Below are 14,871 nucleotides of genomic sequence, written 5' to 3'. Positions count from 1 at the left end.
GACTACAACCAACCAACTGATCAATTTACTGAAGGATTACTGCATCTCCCCTTCCATGAGGCCCATGGACCTCTCTTTGGCAGAGAATAACATAACCTGGTTATCCTAAGGCAGGACTTGTGCCATACAAAGGCTGCACCATGACAGTGCCACACTTCCAGGCCCTCTTGCTGTTTCAATAAAACCAGTGAAGATATGATCCTGGGAGTTTGCATATCGACCTATTAGCTTAAACAGAATTATCTTTACCAGTCTCTAAAATCCAAAAAGCTGACAAAATAACCCAGAATACCTCCTTTATACCTCCATCTCCTTGACACACACAGGCCCCTCTGCCCTTACCCAGATCAGACCACACTCCTTCCAACCAGTTAAATTTGATCTATTTAAAAACATGATTGGTTGACTCTAATACTCAAGCTTCAAATCCAGTCATCAGTGCAAACCAAAGACTATGTTTCAACAGTTTTTATTCAATTGTAAGTTAAAAACTAATAATAAATTTTAAAAATCAGTAATACTCTTTCCTTACCTGAGAACTGAGCACAACATATATCACCAATGGCTGGATAAAAATCAGAGCGTGGAGATAACCGACCACAGTATTCACTAAGGGACGCCTGAAGTTCAGCAAGCTTACCTGCAGATAAAGATCACATCTTAAAGAAATATGTATATATACATTATTTCTACATGTCGAGCCTCTTGAAGTACTGTAGCTTGACAGCAAATCAAGAGAACTGACTTACGGCCACTTTGCAGTTGTTGACAAAAGAAGTCTTCTGGTGTTTGAATGTGGGCCACCACACCACAAAACTCATCACCAATATTCAAAGTTAACACTTTCGGGATTAGGTCACTTTTGTCTACAACAATTTTGTTTTCAGCTGTCATTTTTCCAGCATCTTCAGGATCACCTTATCAGAAGAAAACAGAAAAGTAAGCCATTTTGTTTTCATCCAAAGTTAAAAAAAAAAATACATATATGTGTATATATGCATGCTTTAATCATTTGAACAAGAGTATTGACTATGACTGCAAGATTCCTGGAAGATGGCAGTCTGAGAGCTCATGCGTGTTTCTTCTTTCCAATAATAAATGTTTATAATAAAGGCAGTTTTCGATGTCACCAAAAGCTAGAGTGTCCCAAGAAAATCAGTGACTTAGAAAAGACAAGTTCAGATCTAATTAAAACGTTCTATAACAGACTCCTTATAGTCCCTAAAAGAGTTCAAGAAAATGTAATTTGGAATAGATATCCTCTCATTATACTGAAGTAGAAACATATAAGATTAGGACCTACTTACTCGACAGTGAAATGATAAATCCCACAGGGAACAATTAGGATGAAATAATTATAAATTTAAAACGTATTCAATAGTTCAAAAAAGATACAAGCAATCTAAGTAATAACTCAAGAGAAAAGTAAGTAGAGCCAACCTAAGAGTCTAAGAAAGAAAGCCTTCAAAAGCACAATGAAAAATAACTCAGGAAACTCACAGAAATGAAAAAAGCATATACAGTCTATACAATTCCAACTACTCAAGGAATATATTTTTAGCATCAAGATACTTAGCAACATCGTGACAATGTATCAGAATCCTGGAAGACAACGAAAAACTACTACTGCTTTAAGGAACTAAGGGATAAGATACCATTCACTGTAATCCCAGCACTTTGGGAGGCCGAGGCGGGTGGATCACGAGGTCAAGAGAACAGAGGTCTCGGAGGCAACACAACATATCTACAACCACCTGATCTTTGACAAACCAGACAAAAACAAGCAATGGGGAAAGGATTCCCTGTTCAATAAATGGTGTTGGGAAAGCTGGCTAGCCATGTGCAGAAAGCAGAAACTGGACCCCTTCCTGACACCTTACACTAAAATTAACTCCAGATGGATTAAAGACTTAAACATAAGACCTAACACCATAAAAACCCTAGAAGAAAATCTAGGCAAAACCATTCAGGACGTAGGTGTAGGCAAGGACTTCATGACCAAAACACCAAAAGCATTGACAACAAAAGCCAAAATAGACAAATGGGACCTAATCAAATTCCCCAGATTCTGCACAGCAAAAGAAACAATCATTAGAGTGAATCGGCAACCAACAGATTGGGAAAAAATTTTTGCAGTTTACCCATCTGACAAAGGGCTGATATCCAAAATTTATAAAGAACTAAAACAGATTTACAAGGAAAAAACTAACAAGCCCATTCAAAAGTGGGCAAAGGATATGAACAGATGCTTTACAGAAGAAGACATACGTGAGGCCAACAAACATATGAAAAAATGCTTATCATCACTGGTCATCAGAGAAATGCAAATCAAAACTACATTGAGATACCATCTCACGCCAGTTAGAATGGCGATCATTAAAAAATCTGGAGACAGCAGATGCTGGCGAGGATGTGGAGAAATAGGAACACTTTTACACTGTTGGTGGGAGTGTAAATTAGTTCAACCATTGTGGAAGACAGTGTGGCGATTCCTCAAGGACACAGAAATAGAAATTCCATTTGACCCAGCAATCCCATTACTGGGTATATATCCAAAGGATTACAAATCGTTCTACTATAAGGACACGTGCACACGAATGTTCATTGCAGCACTGTTTACAATAGCAAAGACCTGGAACCAACCCAAATGCCCATCGACAATAGACTGGATAGGGAAAATGTGGCACATATACACCATGGAATACTATGCAGCCATCAAAAACGATGAGTTTGGGTCCTTTGTAGGGACATGGATGAACTTGGAAACCATCATTCTCAGCAAACTGACAGAAGAGCAGAAGATCAAACACCGCATGTTCTCACTCATAGGCGGGTGTTGAACAATGAGAACACATGGACACAGGGAGGGGAGTACTACACACTGGGGTCAGTTCGGGGGAAATAGGGGAGGGACGGTGGGGGGTGGGAAGCTGGGGAGAGATAGCAAGGGGAGAAATGCCAGATGTAGGTGATGGGGAGGAAGGCAGCAAATCACACTGCCATGTGTGTTCCTATGCAACAATTTTGCATGTTCTTCACATGTACCCCAAAACCTAAAATGCAATAAAATAAATAAATGGGGAAAAAAAAAAAAAGAGATCGAGACCATCCTGGTCAACATGGTGAAACCCCATCTCTACTAAAAATACAAAACATTAGCTGGGCATGGTGGTGCGTGCCTGTAATCCCAGCTACTCAGGAGGCTGAGGCAGGAGAATTGCCTGAACCCAGGAGGCGGAGGTTGCGGTGAGCCGAGATCACGCCATTGCACTCCAGCCTGGGTAACATGAGTGAAACTCCGTCTCAAAAAAAGATATCATTCACATAAAACTAAGGCTGACTTCATTGTTTTAATCACAGAAATATGAGAAAATAATTATCTATATTATAGACTTATTAAAGGAAATGGTTCTCGCCATTGAAGACCAAGGGGTAACTGGGATAGACCACAAAAAGTGGAGGGAATTTGCTATCTAGGAGTGACCTCTCAGAATGTAGTATAATGGATTCCTGAAGTTATGTTAGAAATCCCATTGAAATGGGTAACTGGCTCATAACAGTAGCCCAGGTAAATTTAATGATCTCAAGTGTAAAAGGTAAGAGACAGGCTCAAATTAAAAATCATTTCTTTAAAATGTTCTCCCCCCCACCCAACAAAATCACAACATAAATAAGGGAAAAAGGAAGAGAAAAACTTAACAGCAAGGACAAGGAACCACTGTCCTGCTGTTTCACAGCACAGGATGCATAATGGTGGAAAGAGCACTAAACAGGAGTAACAGGACCTGGATTCCGGTTCTACATCTCCAGGCTTAAGGTGACCCACTGGACCAGTCAGCTACTGTTTCTCCACGTGTACAAAGGTGGTATGGGAGATCTGGATGGTTCCTTTCAGCTGCATGAGTCTGTCATGAGATCCTCCATGAGTTACTGTTTTTTTTTTTTTTTTAAGAGACAGGGCCTTGCTGTGTTGCCCAGGCTAGAGTGCAGTGGCTACTCACAAGTGCAGTCATGGCACACTGGGGGCCTCAAACTCCTGGTCTCCAACCCATCCTCCCACTTCAGCCTCCTCAGTAGTTCAGACTAGAGAAGCAAGCCACCACGCCAACTTTTAAAAATTTTATTTGGCTGCGTGGTGGCTCACACCTGTAATCCCAGAACTTTGGGAGGCCAAGGCAAGCAGATCCTAAGATCAGGGGATCAAGACCATCCCGGCCAACATGGTGAAACCCATCTCAAATAAAAATACAAAAAAATTAGCTGGGCGTGGTGGCAATGCCTGCAGACCCAGCTACTCAGAAGCCAAGGCAGGAGAACCACTTGAACCCGGGAGGAGGAGGTTGCAGTGAGCTGAGATCAGGCCACTGCACTCCAGCCTGGAGACAGAGCAAGATGCCATCTCAAAAAAAAAAAAAAAAATTATCTTAAACATCTTATGTAGGTCATATGTCATACTAAGCAATGGGGAGAAGTAGTTAAGTAAAAGGCCACAGTCTTTGCATCTAGATATTCTAAATCTTGTAGGAGACAGAAGATTTCAATCAGGAGCTAGAATGTGATAAATTTCACAAGAGGTTGCACAATCATAATGCAGGCTGAGTGGAGCTGGGTTTAGCAACACTGTAGGAGGAGGGGACAAAAGCCCAGTCATGTCGCTGGCTCGGCGTGCTGATAGTAGAGACCAAGTTGTAAAGGCTTTCGGCCAGGCTAAGTTAAAAACAGGTAGGACAGGAGGACAGATTTAATTCTGCCACAGAGGCACAGCTAAATTCTTAAGAAGATGGTTTAAAGGGAAGTCTCAGCAATATCCCTTATCTCATCTTTTCTAAATTCCAAATCTGATTCTCACATACCCACAAACATGACTTGAATCCAGCAAGCTGAATCCAGAGGTGTCTCAAGCCTCCATTCCCTATGTTGGCTTCAGAACCATGTCCAACTGCCCCCTTACCACAGCTCCTGGGACCTTTAATGATCTGCTCTAGCTTACCTCCTGACCTATACCTCCCCATCCTACACCTCTTCACCACCTGTCAAATCCAGCCCTACTTATTTTTCAGTTTCTCAGGCCTGGCCATGCTTTTAACACGTGTTCCTTTTCTTGCCACAAACTCCTCACCCCCAGCAGCTGGTTATTTCCTGTTCCGTGTGGCATCGCTTCTAGATGGCTTCATAGCAAGTGTTAGGTACCTTCCCACCTGCTTCCATTGCACCCTGCACTTTCTCTATTACACCTGATTTCTCTATCCTACATAATTTCTTCTGCTTCTCTGTATTGGATGAAGGCACCTTCATAGTGCCTTAGTGCAGAAGATACTGCTCAGTGGTTTTCTTGTACCTTCCATCGGATACCTTCATAGCATCTGATATTACTGATGACTCCCAGTCCTGGAAGCGTTTACCCTCTGCTGCTCTGGCAAGGTTTTTCCCATTCTGTTCCCACCTTTCCCAACACAGCTCCTCACTACAAATTGCAGGCCCCAGCTTCATCCTCCTCATTATTCTTCCTCATTCTGTTGCTCCAGCAACTTATGGTTTCAACCATGACTACCACTAAACCACTGTTTGGTTTCCTCCTCCAAATGACAAAGAACTGAAAGCTTTTCACCAGAGCTGTCCCACCAAAATTTGTGTCTCAGACATATCACATAGGCAAATCAGACAGGGAGATAAACTGACATCAGAAAATTGTTTCGACTGTCCATGAATGATGATTGTGCAGCTTAGAAAACGGTAGTAGGGAAAGAAAGAAAAAAGGCATATACAAAGGATACTTGGGAAGAAGAATCAATAAAGACATGGCAACCAATCAGATAGGCAAACAGATGGGAGGTAAGAAGTAGTCAGATTTAAGGATGAGTCAAGTGTGCTTATGTGACAGAATGTGTCCAACCATGGCACTGTCAATCTAGCAATCACCTCTGGATGAATCAGCAAGAGACAATGAATTGTATCTACTCCTAAAGCAATAGGTACAGAAGCAAAGCAAAGGATCAAGAAGACAATACAAACACAGGTGAGTAGGCAATTAAGAAATACAATACTGAAAGCAAAATTTCTTGGTTCTCTTGTTAATCTACATCAACCATATACAAGAGTTTTTAAGGAAGTGAAAACCGTAAGAAACACTGTCCTACTAGAACAGAATTTTATAGCCCTATTAATTACTGGTAGAATAACCAAGAACGAAGAAAAACAAACTAAAAAAATTTGAGCTAGTAAGCCCTAATTTGGTTGGCCATGGTGGCTCATGCCTATAATCCCAGCACTTTCGGAGGCCGCGGTGGGTGAATCACCTGAGGTCAGCAGTTCAAAACCAGCCTGGTCAGCATGGTGAAACCCTGTCTCTACTAAAAACACAAAAAATTAGCTGGGCGTGGTGGCAGGCAGCTGTAATCCCAGCTCCTCTGGAGGCTGAGACAGGAGAATTGCTTGAACCAGGAGGTGGAGGTTGCAGTGAGCTGAGACTGTGCCATTGCACTCCAGCTCGGGTGACAGAGGGAGACCCTGTCTCAAAAAAAGAAAAAAAAAATCAAAGAAAAAAAAAAAAGCCCTAACTCTAAAGTGTTATGATAATTAATACTTCATAATCTCTCATTACCATGTTAAGGATTCGTGTGGAAAACGGACAGAAGAGGAGAACATGCAGGAAAGACTGAAATTAGAAATGATATACTACTAAATACAAAATAGCATATTTAAATCATCCATAGAATGTTTATCATTAACAAGTCTTAGCAGTGCTAAAGTTGTGCCTTTGTTTAGTAGGTAGATGCTCTTCAATAACTGAAGTCACTATACCGCTCAGTATCAATCTATACTCACTTTGATCTGCACTTTCCTTCTTAGAATCTTGTCCATTGGGTTTCAAGCCATATCCCATTTCTATAAGCACATGGTCTAAAAGTTTTCCTAAAAAGTGATTAAGAAAATATACCTCTGTTGAGAAATTATACAAAGCATTATGCAAAAAGCATAAAGAAGAAACAGGTCAATCATACAACCCATATTTATAGCTATTAATAGGCTGACATGTTTTGTCAATTCAATTCTAGGGGCAAGCTATAGTTAACACCTAACTTAAACTGAGACAAATTTACTACAGTCACTTGACAGAATTTCTCTGAAATATAATTTTTAAAATTTTTGTGGGTACACAGGCATACATATTTATGGGTTACATGAAATGTTTTGACACAGGCATGCCATGTGAAATAAGCACACCACAGAGAAAGGGTAACCATCCCCTCAAGCATCCTTTGAGTTACAAGCCATATGATTACAGTTTAAGTGACTTTAAAATGTACGATTATTATTGACTACAGTCACCCTATTGTGCTATCAAATAGTAGGTCTTACTCAGTCTTTTTAACTATTTTTTCTTTGTGCCCATTAACCATCTCCACCTACTCCCAGCCTCTAACTATCCTTCCTGGCCTCTGAAAACCAGTCTTATACTCTCTATTTGACAGAAATTTTAATGAAAGGATTTCACTTCAAAATCCATATACTTAGAATGACCACTGTTTATGGGAAATAAATTTAAGACGTAAGTACAGCTGAAACAAACGTCCAGCATGGATCCAAACTTCAAGTTCCCTGAAATAACATCCAAAACTGAGATCATAACATGCAACAGCAAACAAAATAGATTTTTTACTTAATTTCACAAGAGATTAGCTGATTTTCTACCAAATCAGCCACGACACCAGATCTCTGAAAGCAGAGGGACAATACCTGGAAACTGGGAGGCACCCATCACACTGTGAGAAGTCATTTATCAAACAGGTGAGCAGCCAAAAGAGAAGAAGAGAATTCTAAAGCATTTTCATTTCCACAGCTTAGCTACTATGCACTAGCTAAATGTAGTTCTGTGAAGGTTACTCCAAGAAAAAGCACCGATAAGGATGAACTCAGAGAACTTCATGAATTTCTCCCAATAAAGGAGTCAAAATTCATAGATATTATAATGGCTCTATTGAAGGGATAATAATTATGCCCACATGAAGTCTAAATCTAGCCTGTTAAGCCACCCAATTCTGTGAATTTGTGCCACATCTTTGACAAACTGTCAATTTCAAGAATGGGTTCAGTCACAATCTGAATGACTCCAGAGAGCAGTTTGCCTGGCTTCACTAGATGTTTCCATTTCTTCTGAGTAACAAGTAGAAATGACATACCCTTTTAAGGACTCAACTTAAAAAGACAGCTCTTACCTGAATTTGGCAGCTTAACTTCTACAGCGAAGGTAACCACTTCTTCTTCCAAGATGTCGACAATCTTTATGGCGCAGTACTGCTCCATTAACAGTGGTTTAGTAGCTTTGATACAGTCAGTGCTCCAACTCCCTTCTGCTGGGATAACATTGGCTATAAAGCACTTTATGGCCTGAAAGATTTTATGCAGGTTACTTACAAAAATTACTATTTAAAAATGACTTTTTAAAATTAATGGTGTATAAAAGAATGTATTTCATGCTGAAAATTTATCACAAATCTTCAAGTACTTGTCAGATACACAATTTCATGTATAATTATTACTCTGTTCCTGTTCTATTGCTAACACTTACTTTTGATACTTGAAGCTTGAGAAATTCATGAAAGAATAATTATCCCTAAATTCTACATAAATTAAGGCCACTTCCAGATATGATAATAAATACAGAAATGATTGTTTTGAAAAGCAAATTGAAAAAATGTACCTAAAAATGTTAGTTTGTTACCTTGGGCAGCATTTAACTAAATAAGGTCAAGATAGTCACTGAGTGTTTATTTATATAGTATAGGTACAAAAACACAGCAGAATAGAACAAGCAAACATTGTGCCCATCAAAACATTGAAAACAGCTCCTCTAGGACACTACTAGAAATCTAAAAAGTAAAAGACACTCACACAAGGAGGATACAAGTCAATTTTTTTGTTGAGTTGGTAAATTCTGTTTAATGGAATTATTTCTTCATTTCCATAATCAATATACAAGACGTGTGCCTTCTTTTGCAGCACATCAACATCTTGTATGATCACTCTATTCCAGGTCTGAAAGTGAAATATAATGGTATTCTGCATCAAAACAGCATTTCACAACCTTAGATTTAAAAACCCTCAATCCATAGAACATGCAAAGCAAAGGCTCCTATTCTGAGGCACTCATTTAAGAAGTCAATTTTCTAAGAATCTTGCTAAGAAATCCCTAAAACTGTCTAGTTAGGACATGCTATTAATAATATGCACAACTATTCCAAAGCTATTTCTAGGCCATGGGACTAGCACACACTAATGCCTCAGCTACACAAATAAAACACAAGCTCTAAGACTAGCAATCAGGCTATAACCAGTAATTCAGGAACCCGTACACAGAGCTGGAAAGGGGTAAGACAGGGAGGAAGCAAGCTGAACAGAGCACGGGATACTGAAGAAGAGGAACAGAAGGGTGATCAGAGGCTGGCTTTAAGCCTTGTCATGCATCATTAAAAGCTCTGATGTTCAGTTGATATTACCAAAGTTAGCTCAAATATTTGATTAAATATTTCATTAGGGGTTACCTGATCAACAGTATACTTGGCAACACAAACTTCCCCCTTAACAGGAATATAGTCTTTTTCATGCATGTTTGCATATGTTTCTTTCAAGCTGGCAGAGAGTTGGTTCATGTATTCTAAAACTTCTGAAGAATATAACTGCACATAAAAGTCCCCTGGGTGTTTGAATTCAGTAACTGTACCCTTTCAAAGATAAAAAAAGAGGAATAATTCATAAGGCACACAAGCAAATGTAAATTTCTTAAAGCTTTCTAAGATAGAAACAGCATTGTAGGCAGTTTTTGCAATGTTTATTAACTTAATCAGATGTTTTGTAGCTATCGTGCGAACTCAAAAATAGGAAACAAGAAAATACATACAGTTCTCTGGATCTCTGTCTATGGAGACTGAAGAATAACAAATACCTTTATTTCCATGGTTTTCTTGAGTTGTAGGCTTCTCAAATCAGAAAACATTATTTTCTTAGCCCAAATGGCTATTTCCTTGGTAATTCCAAGTGGACAGTCACTCTGGTTTGGAAAAAATCAAAACGACAACAAAAGAAAAAACAAAAAACACAAAACTGAGTTACTTAAAAGCACGTTTTAACAATTCCATGAGCTCTACATGCCAGAATTGCAGCCACAATATCCTGACTCTTAGGCTTGAATTAAAGAACACAGAAATAGGGAAGGCCTCCAAGAGCCACTAAAACCCACTGTCCACAGGCAGCATGCACAGCACTGGGGATAAGCCAAGAATAAGGTCGTGCTGGTAAAGAGAAGGTTGAGTTTATTTTAAAAAAAAAAAAAGCGGTGGTGGTGTAGGTAGTACTTTAAATCTGCACTTGTTAATGTTTTCTGTAAGAATGAATACTTGAAGTCACATTTTTTTAAGTAGAAGCTAGAAGCAGCTAAAGCTAAAAATTATTCATAAATATGAGCTGGACATGACAGATGCTTTTCAGATTACAAATAATTCAGCCCATGTAGTTGTCTAAATGGAGGAGAACTACTATCATAAAAAAATACTCCTTTGATAGATAAGTAGGCCCTATTAAAGTACAGCGCACAAAGCTAAAACCTGTGTCTGCAGAGGCTAAAGGGACTCTAATCCACATGACTTTACACTGAGATGCTGCCACGTCCTTTTTGAATAGAAGACCGGAAATAATTCTCGAAAACCCTTGAGCCGAGGTGGAGGTTGCAGTGAGTCGAGATTGCGCCTTGCACTCCAGCCTGGGCAACAAGAGTGAAACTCTGTCTCCAAAAAAAAAAAAAAAAGCCCCAATCATATCACTATGGTGTACATATTTATGTAATAGGAAACTTGCTTTTAAATATCGATAAAATACAGAAATAGAAATACGCCCAAAATATTTATCTGACATCCTCCTAATTCAATAAAGAAGAGTCACTGAAAATTTAAAGACAAAATATGCTATACCTTATTGTTTACTTCCACATCCTTTGTTTCAAAAGATGATTTATTATCTTCAAGTTTGTGGAAACTGAAAGCAACAGATTACAATACTTATACTACACAGGCAATTAATGTTAGGGACTATAAACCACAATTATGGCACATTCTCAATGAACAAAACCCTGAAAGAACAAAACAGTTTCTTCCAGAATCACAGTGGTAATGTAAAGCCTCCCAATGCTGGCTACACAGTGGTCCATATCTTGTGTGTGCATAGGTGTGCTTCTTCCAAAAGCCACCTAATGAGAGAGAGTATCTCCAAGCCTCAGTATTCTTATCTGTAAAATGGAGATTAACTCCCTACATTACTTACACAGAATTTTGGGGTCATATGTGACACTGTTTTGTAAACTGGTAAATGCCATGCAAGTACAATTTATTAAAAATAAAAACACAACTCGAGAGGCATGTAAGAGTTCCAAGCTTATTAAAAACCAGGGAAGTACACATGACTAAAAGTAAGGCATTCTAAAGCTCTGAACATTAAAGAAAAACTCTTTTAAGGTTTTAAATAACATGTACTATCTAATAAAAAAAATACGAAAATTAAGTTCATAGAGCTGTTTACTTCAGATTTGTACACTTTGCTATAGAGCTTAATAAAAGTAACTTCTACTTGGTTGTGGTCTGCTTAATTGGATCCTTATTCTATCAGAAAAAGACTTTTTACATAATCCTTAATGAATAAAAAGATCATGGACCCTTACTTTGGTTGAACAGGCTTGCACACGATGCTGTGTGCCGACCAGTCTCTTCTCTGACATGCTGTGGAGCAATAGTAGGTCTGCTTGCACTGAGAGCACCTCAGAGATCCTAGAGAACACCACCCATCACATCACCAATGTCACTCCAAATAGTTCACATTAAGATCAAGACATTCTCAAAGCCCACACTTTATCAAACATCATTCTATCAACCATATTAAGAAGACTATCTGAAGAGAATTGTACTGTTTAGGAACAGGTATTCAGATTGCATTTTTAAACTCCCGTAATACAGAGAAAAAAGGACTACAGAGATTTTAAAAAGGGAGAACAGGCTGGGACACATAACCGAGTTTCCTAAAATAGAATACATGTTATAAAAGCAGCAATCCACTGGGTGCAGTGGCTCACACCTGTAATACCAGCACTTTGGAAGGCCGAGGCAGGCAGATCACCTGAGGTCAAGAGTTCAAGACCAGCCTGGCCAACATGGTGAAGCCTCATCTCTACTAAAAACACAAAAATTAGCTGGGCATGGTAGTAGGCGCCTGTAATCCCAGGTACTCAGGACACTGACACATGAGAATCGCTTGAACCCGGGAGACAGAAGTGGCAGTTGAGCTGAGGTCATGCCACTGCATTCCAGCCTGGGCAACGAGAGTAAGAATACAAAAAAAAAAAAAAAAAAAAAAAAAAAAAAAAAAAAAAAAAAAAAAAAAAAAAAAAAAAAAAAAAAAAAAGCAGCAAGCAGTGGTGCAAACGGTGCAGTGGCTCACACCTGTAATCCCAGCACTTTGGGAGGTCAAGGTGGGTGGATTACTTAAGGTCAGGAATTCAGGACCAACGTGGTCAATATGATGAAAGCCTGTCTCTACAAAAAGACAAAAATAAGCTGGGCATGGTTGTGTGCACCTGTAGACCCAGCTACTCGGGAGGCTGAGGCAGGAGAATCGCTTGAACCCAGGAGGCAGAGGTGGCAGTGAGCCAAGATGAAGCAAAACTTTGTTGCAGTGAGAACAGACTTGTACAAGTGACTGAAATGGCTTACTGTGTATCATGAAAAACAACAACAAAAAAAAACAATGAGAATCACACCAAAAAAACACAGAGACTTTGAAATGAAGTTTTTTTTAATCCTATCAGTGTTCATAAGAAACAGGTTATTGGCCGGGCGCGGTGGCTCATGCCTCTGATCCCAGCACTTTGGGAGGCTGAGGCAGGCGGGTCATGAAGTCAGGAGATCGAGATCATCCTGGACAACATGGTGAAACCCCATCTCTACTAAAAATACAAACAATTAGCTGGGCGTGGTGGCGCACACCTGTAATCCTAGCTACTCGGGAGACTGAAGCAGGAGAATTGCTTGAACCCAGGAGGTGGAGACTGCAGTGCGCAGAGATTGCACCACGGCACTATAGGCCAGGTGACAGTGCGAGACTCCATCTCAAAAACAAACAACAACAACAAAAAAAAACCAGGTTTCTAAAAACCAGAAACAAAACAACCCCACAAAGAAGTAACCACCAACCAGTCTGGCCTCAAATGCTCCCAACCTAAAATGAACTTAAAAAAAAAAAAAAAGAGTTAAATATCCAAGTAACCAGTAATAAACACAGGAAAAGCTGCTCAAGATCAGCGATCATGAGAGCACTGCAAATTTAACTGTAAACTGGTAAATGCCATGCAAGTAAAACTTATGTATTGAAAAATTAGAACCCAAGAGGCATATGACAGTTCCAACTTATCCAAAGGAAGGACAGACACCACCAAACGTGGATGAGGATGCAGAACAACCAAAACTCCCTACCAATGGGAATAGAAAATGGGACAACACCTTGGCAATGGTTTGGTAGCTTCTTAGACGGTTAAACATAGACCTACCCTTTGACTCAGTCATTCTACGTCTGCCTGTGCACCCACGATAAATGAAAACATATGCAAACACTTGTACAAAAATGTTTAGAGAGCTCTATTCATAACAGACAAAAGCTGGACCTAGCCAAAATGTTCAACAATAAGAGAAACAGATCAACTGTGGTAAAAGAATGCAATGAGATACTACTCAGCAATAAACAAAAAAAATAATGATACATGCAACAGCATGGATTAATCTCTAAAGTATTGCTATACCTGAAATAAGCTTTACATAAACGAGTCCATGCTGTATGATTCCACTTATATGAAATTCTGTGACAGGCAAAATTGATTTATGATTAAAAAAAAAAAAAAAAAAAAACAGTGGTTGCTTCTCAGAAGTAGGGACTGGGAAAGGACATGAGAAAACTTCCTGCGGAGACAGAAACATCCTATATTACGACAAGGATGTAAGTCTGTGACTTACAGACTTTCAGTGCATTTGAGTTTCACCTAAAAAAACTATAATCATCCTCATCCACTGAGGAAGCAGAAAGAATGGGAAGGAATGGGTGAAGAGGCACGGCAGGATGCTGACAGCTGCTGAGGCTGAGACAGGTGTGTGGCATGTGGACACTGTTCACTTAATGTTTAACATTTACCATAATGAAAATGTTTTTCAAATATGCAGAAGAAGAATTCAGACACCTAAGAACAATATGCTTACCAAACAGGCCACAGCGATGGCAAGTTGTTGACCGAAGAGGAGGTCCTAAGGAGGTGAAGAGCCCTGGATTATTTATGGACAAGGAATTCTCGACCAACTTGTGTAATTTTTTTGACTTTGCAGGATGTACATTATTTTCGGGCTTCTATTAAGGACAGAGAAGAGCAATGTTAGAATTTGACAATAACTTTTCATTTAAATAGTAGATTTGGGACTACTTCGGAGAAGATCAAGTAGATGTGCTTTTCCTTATTCCTGCTATTAAGGTAAACTAAAACCTTGAACTTATACATAAAATAAACATAAGGTGACTCTGGAGACCCAAAGAACGACATGGCCATCAGGTCTCTGGGTTTTCTTTTTGCCTCATATATACCAGACTGGGTCATGGAGAAGCCAGCAACCAGAAACGCCCAAAGGCAGGGAATATAAAAGTTCCAACAAGAAAAGCCCTGCTCTCTAGCTGGGCGTGGTGCCTGCACCTGCAGCCCCAACTACTTCAGAGGCTGAGGGGAGAGGAACGCCGGAGCCTAGGAGTTCAGGGCTATACAGCGCTCCGATAGTGCCCGTGAATAGCTGCTGCACT

At 39.6% G+C, this 14,871-nt stretch overlaps 1 protein-coding gene across 5 annotated transcripts in view; it reads right to left on the bottom strand.

The window, feature by feature from the left end:
* Positions 1-14,871, bottom strand: part of TDRD1 (tudor domain containing 1) — a 51,718-nt gene that overhangs the window by 17,217 nt on the left and 19,630 nt on the right. For 4 of the 5 annotated variants that reach the window (XM_017537641.2, XM_037741728.1, XM_037741726.1 and 1 more), the window contains 10 exons: positions 14,286-14,430; positions 11,708-11,813; positions 10,965-11,028; positions 9,944-10,048; positions 9,543-9,722; positions 8,893-9,036; positions 8,217-8,388; positions 6,826-6,912; positions 750-917; positions 533-640 (listed from right to left, as the gene is read on the bottom strand). In XM_017537641.2, coding sequence (XP_017393130.1) covers positions 533-640; positions 750-917; positions 6,826-6,912; positions 8,217-8,388; positions 8,893-9,036; positions 9,543-9,722; positions 9,944-10,048; positions 10,965-11,028; positions 11,708-11,813; positions 14,286-14,430 — 1,279 coding nt within the window. The remainder of the gene's footprint in view (positions 1-532; positions 641-749; positions 918-6,825; positions 6,913-8,216; positions 8,389-8,892; positions 9,037-9,542; positions 9,723-9,943; positions 10,049-10,964; positions 11,029-11,707; positions 11,814-14,285; positions 14,431-14,871) is intronic. The other variant, XM_037741729.1, reaches the window with a different exon arrangement.

The sequence above is a fragment of the Cebus imitator genome, unplaced genomic scaffold, assembly GCF_001604975.1.
Source record: "Cebus imitator isolate Cc_AM_T3 unplaced genomic scaffold, Cebus_imitator-1.0 Scaffold104, whole genome shotgun sequence".
Taxonomy (NCBI): domain Eukaryota; kingdom Metazoa; phylum Chordata; class Mammalia; order Primates; family Cebidae; genus Cebus; species Cebus imitator.
This window is presented reverse-complemented; position numbering and strand designations above follow the sequence as displayed.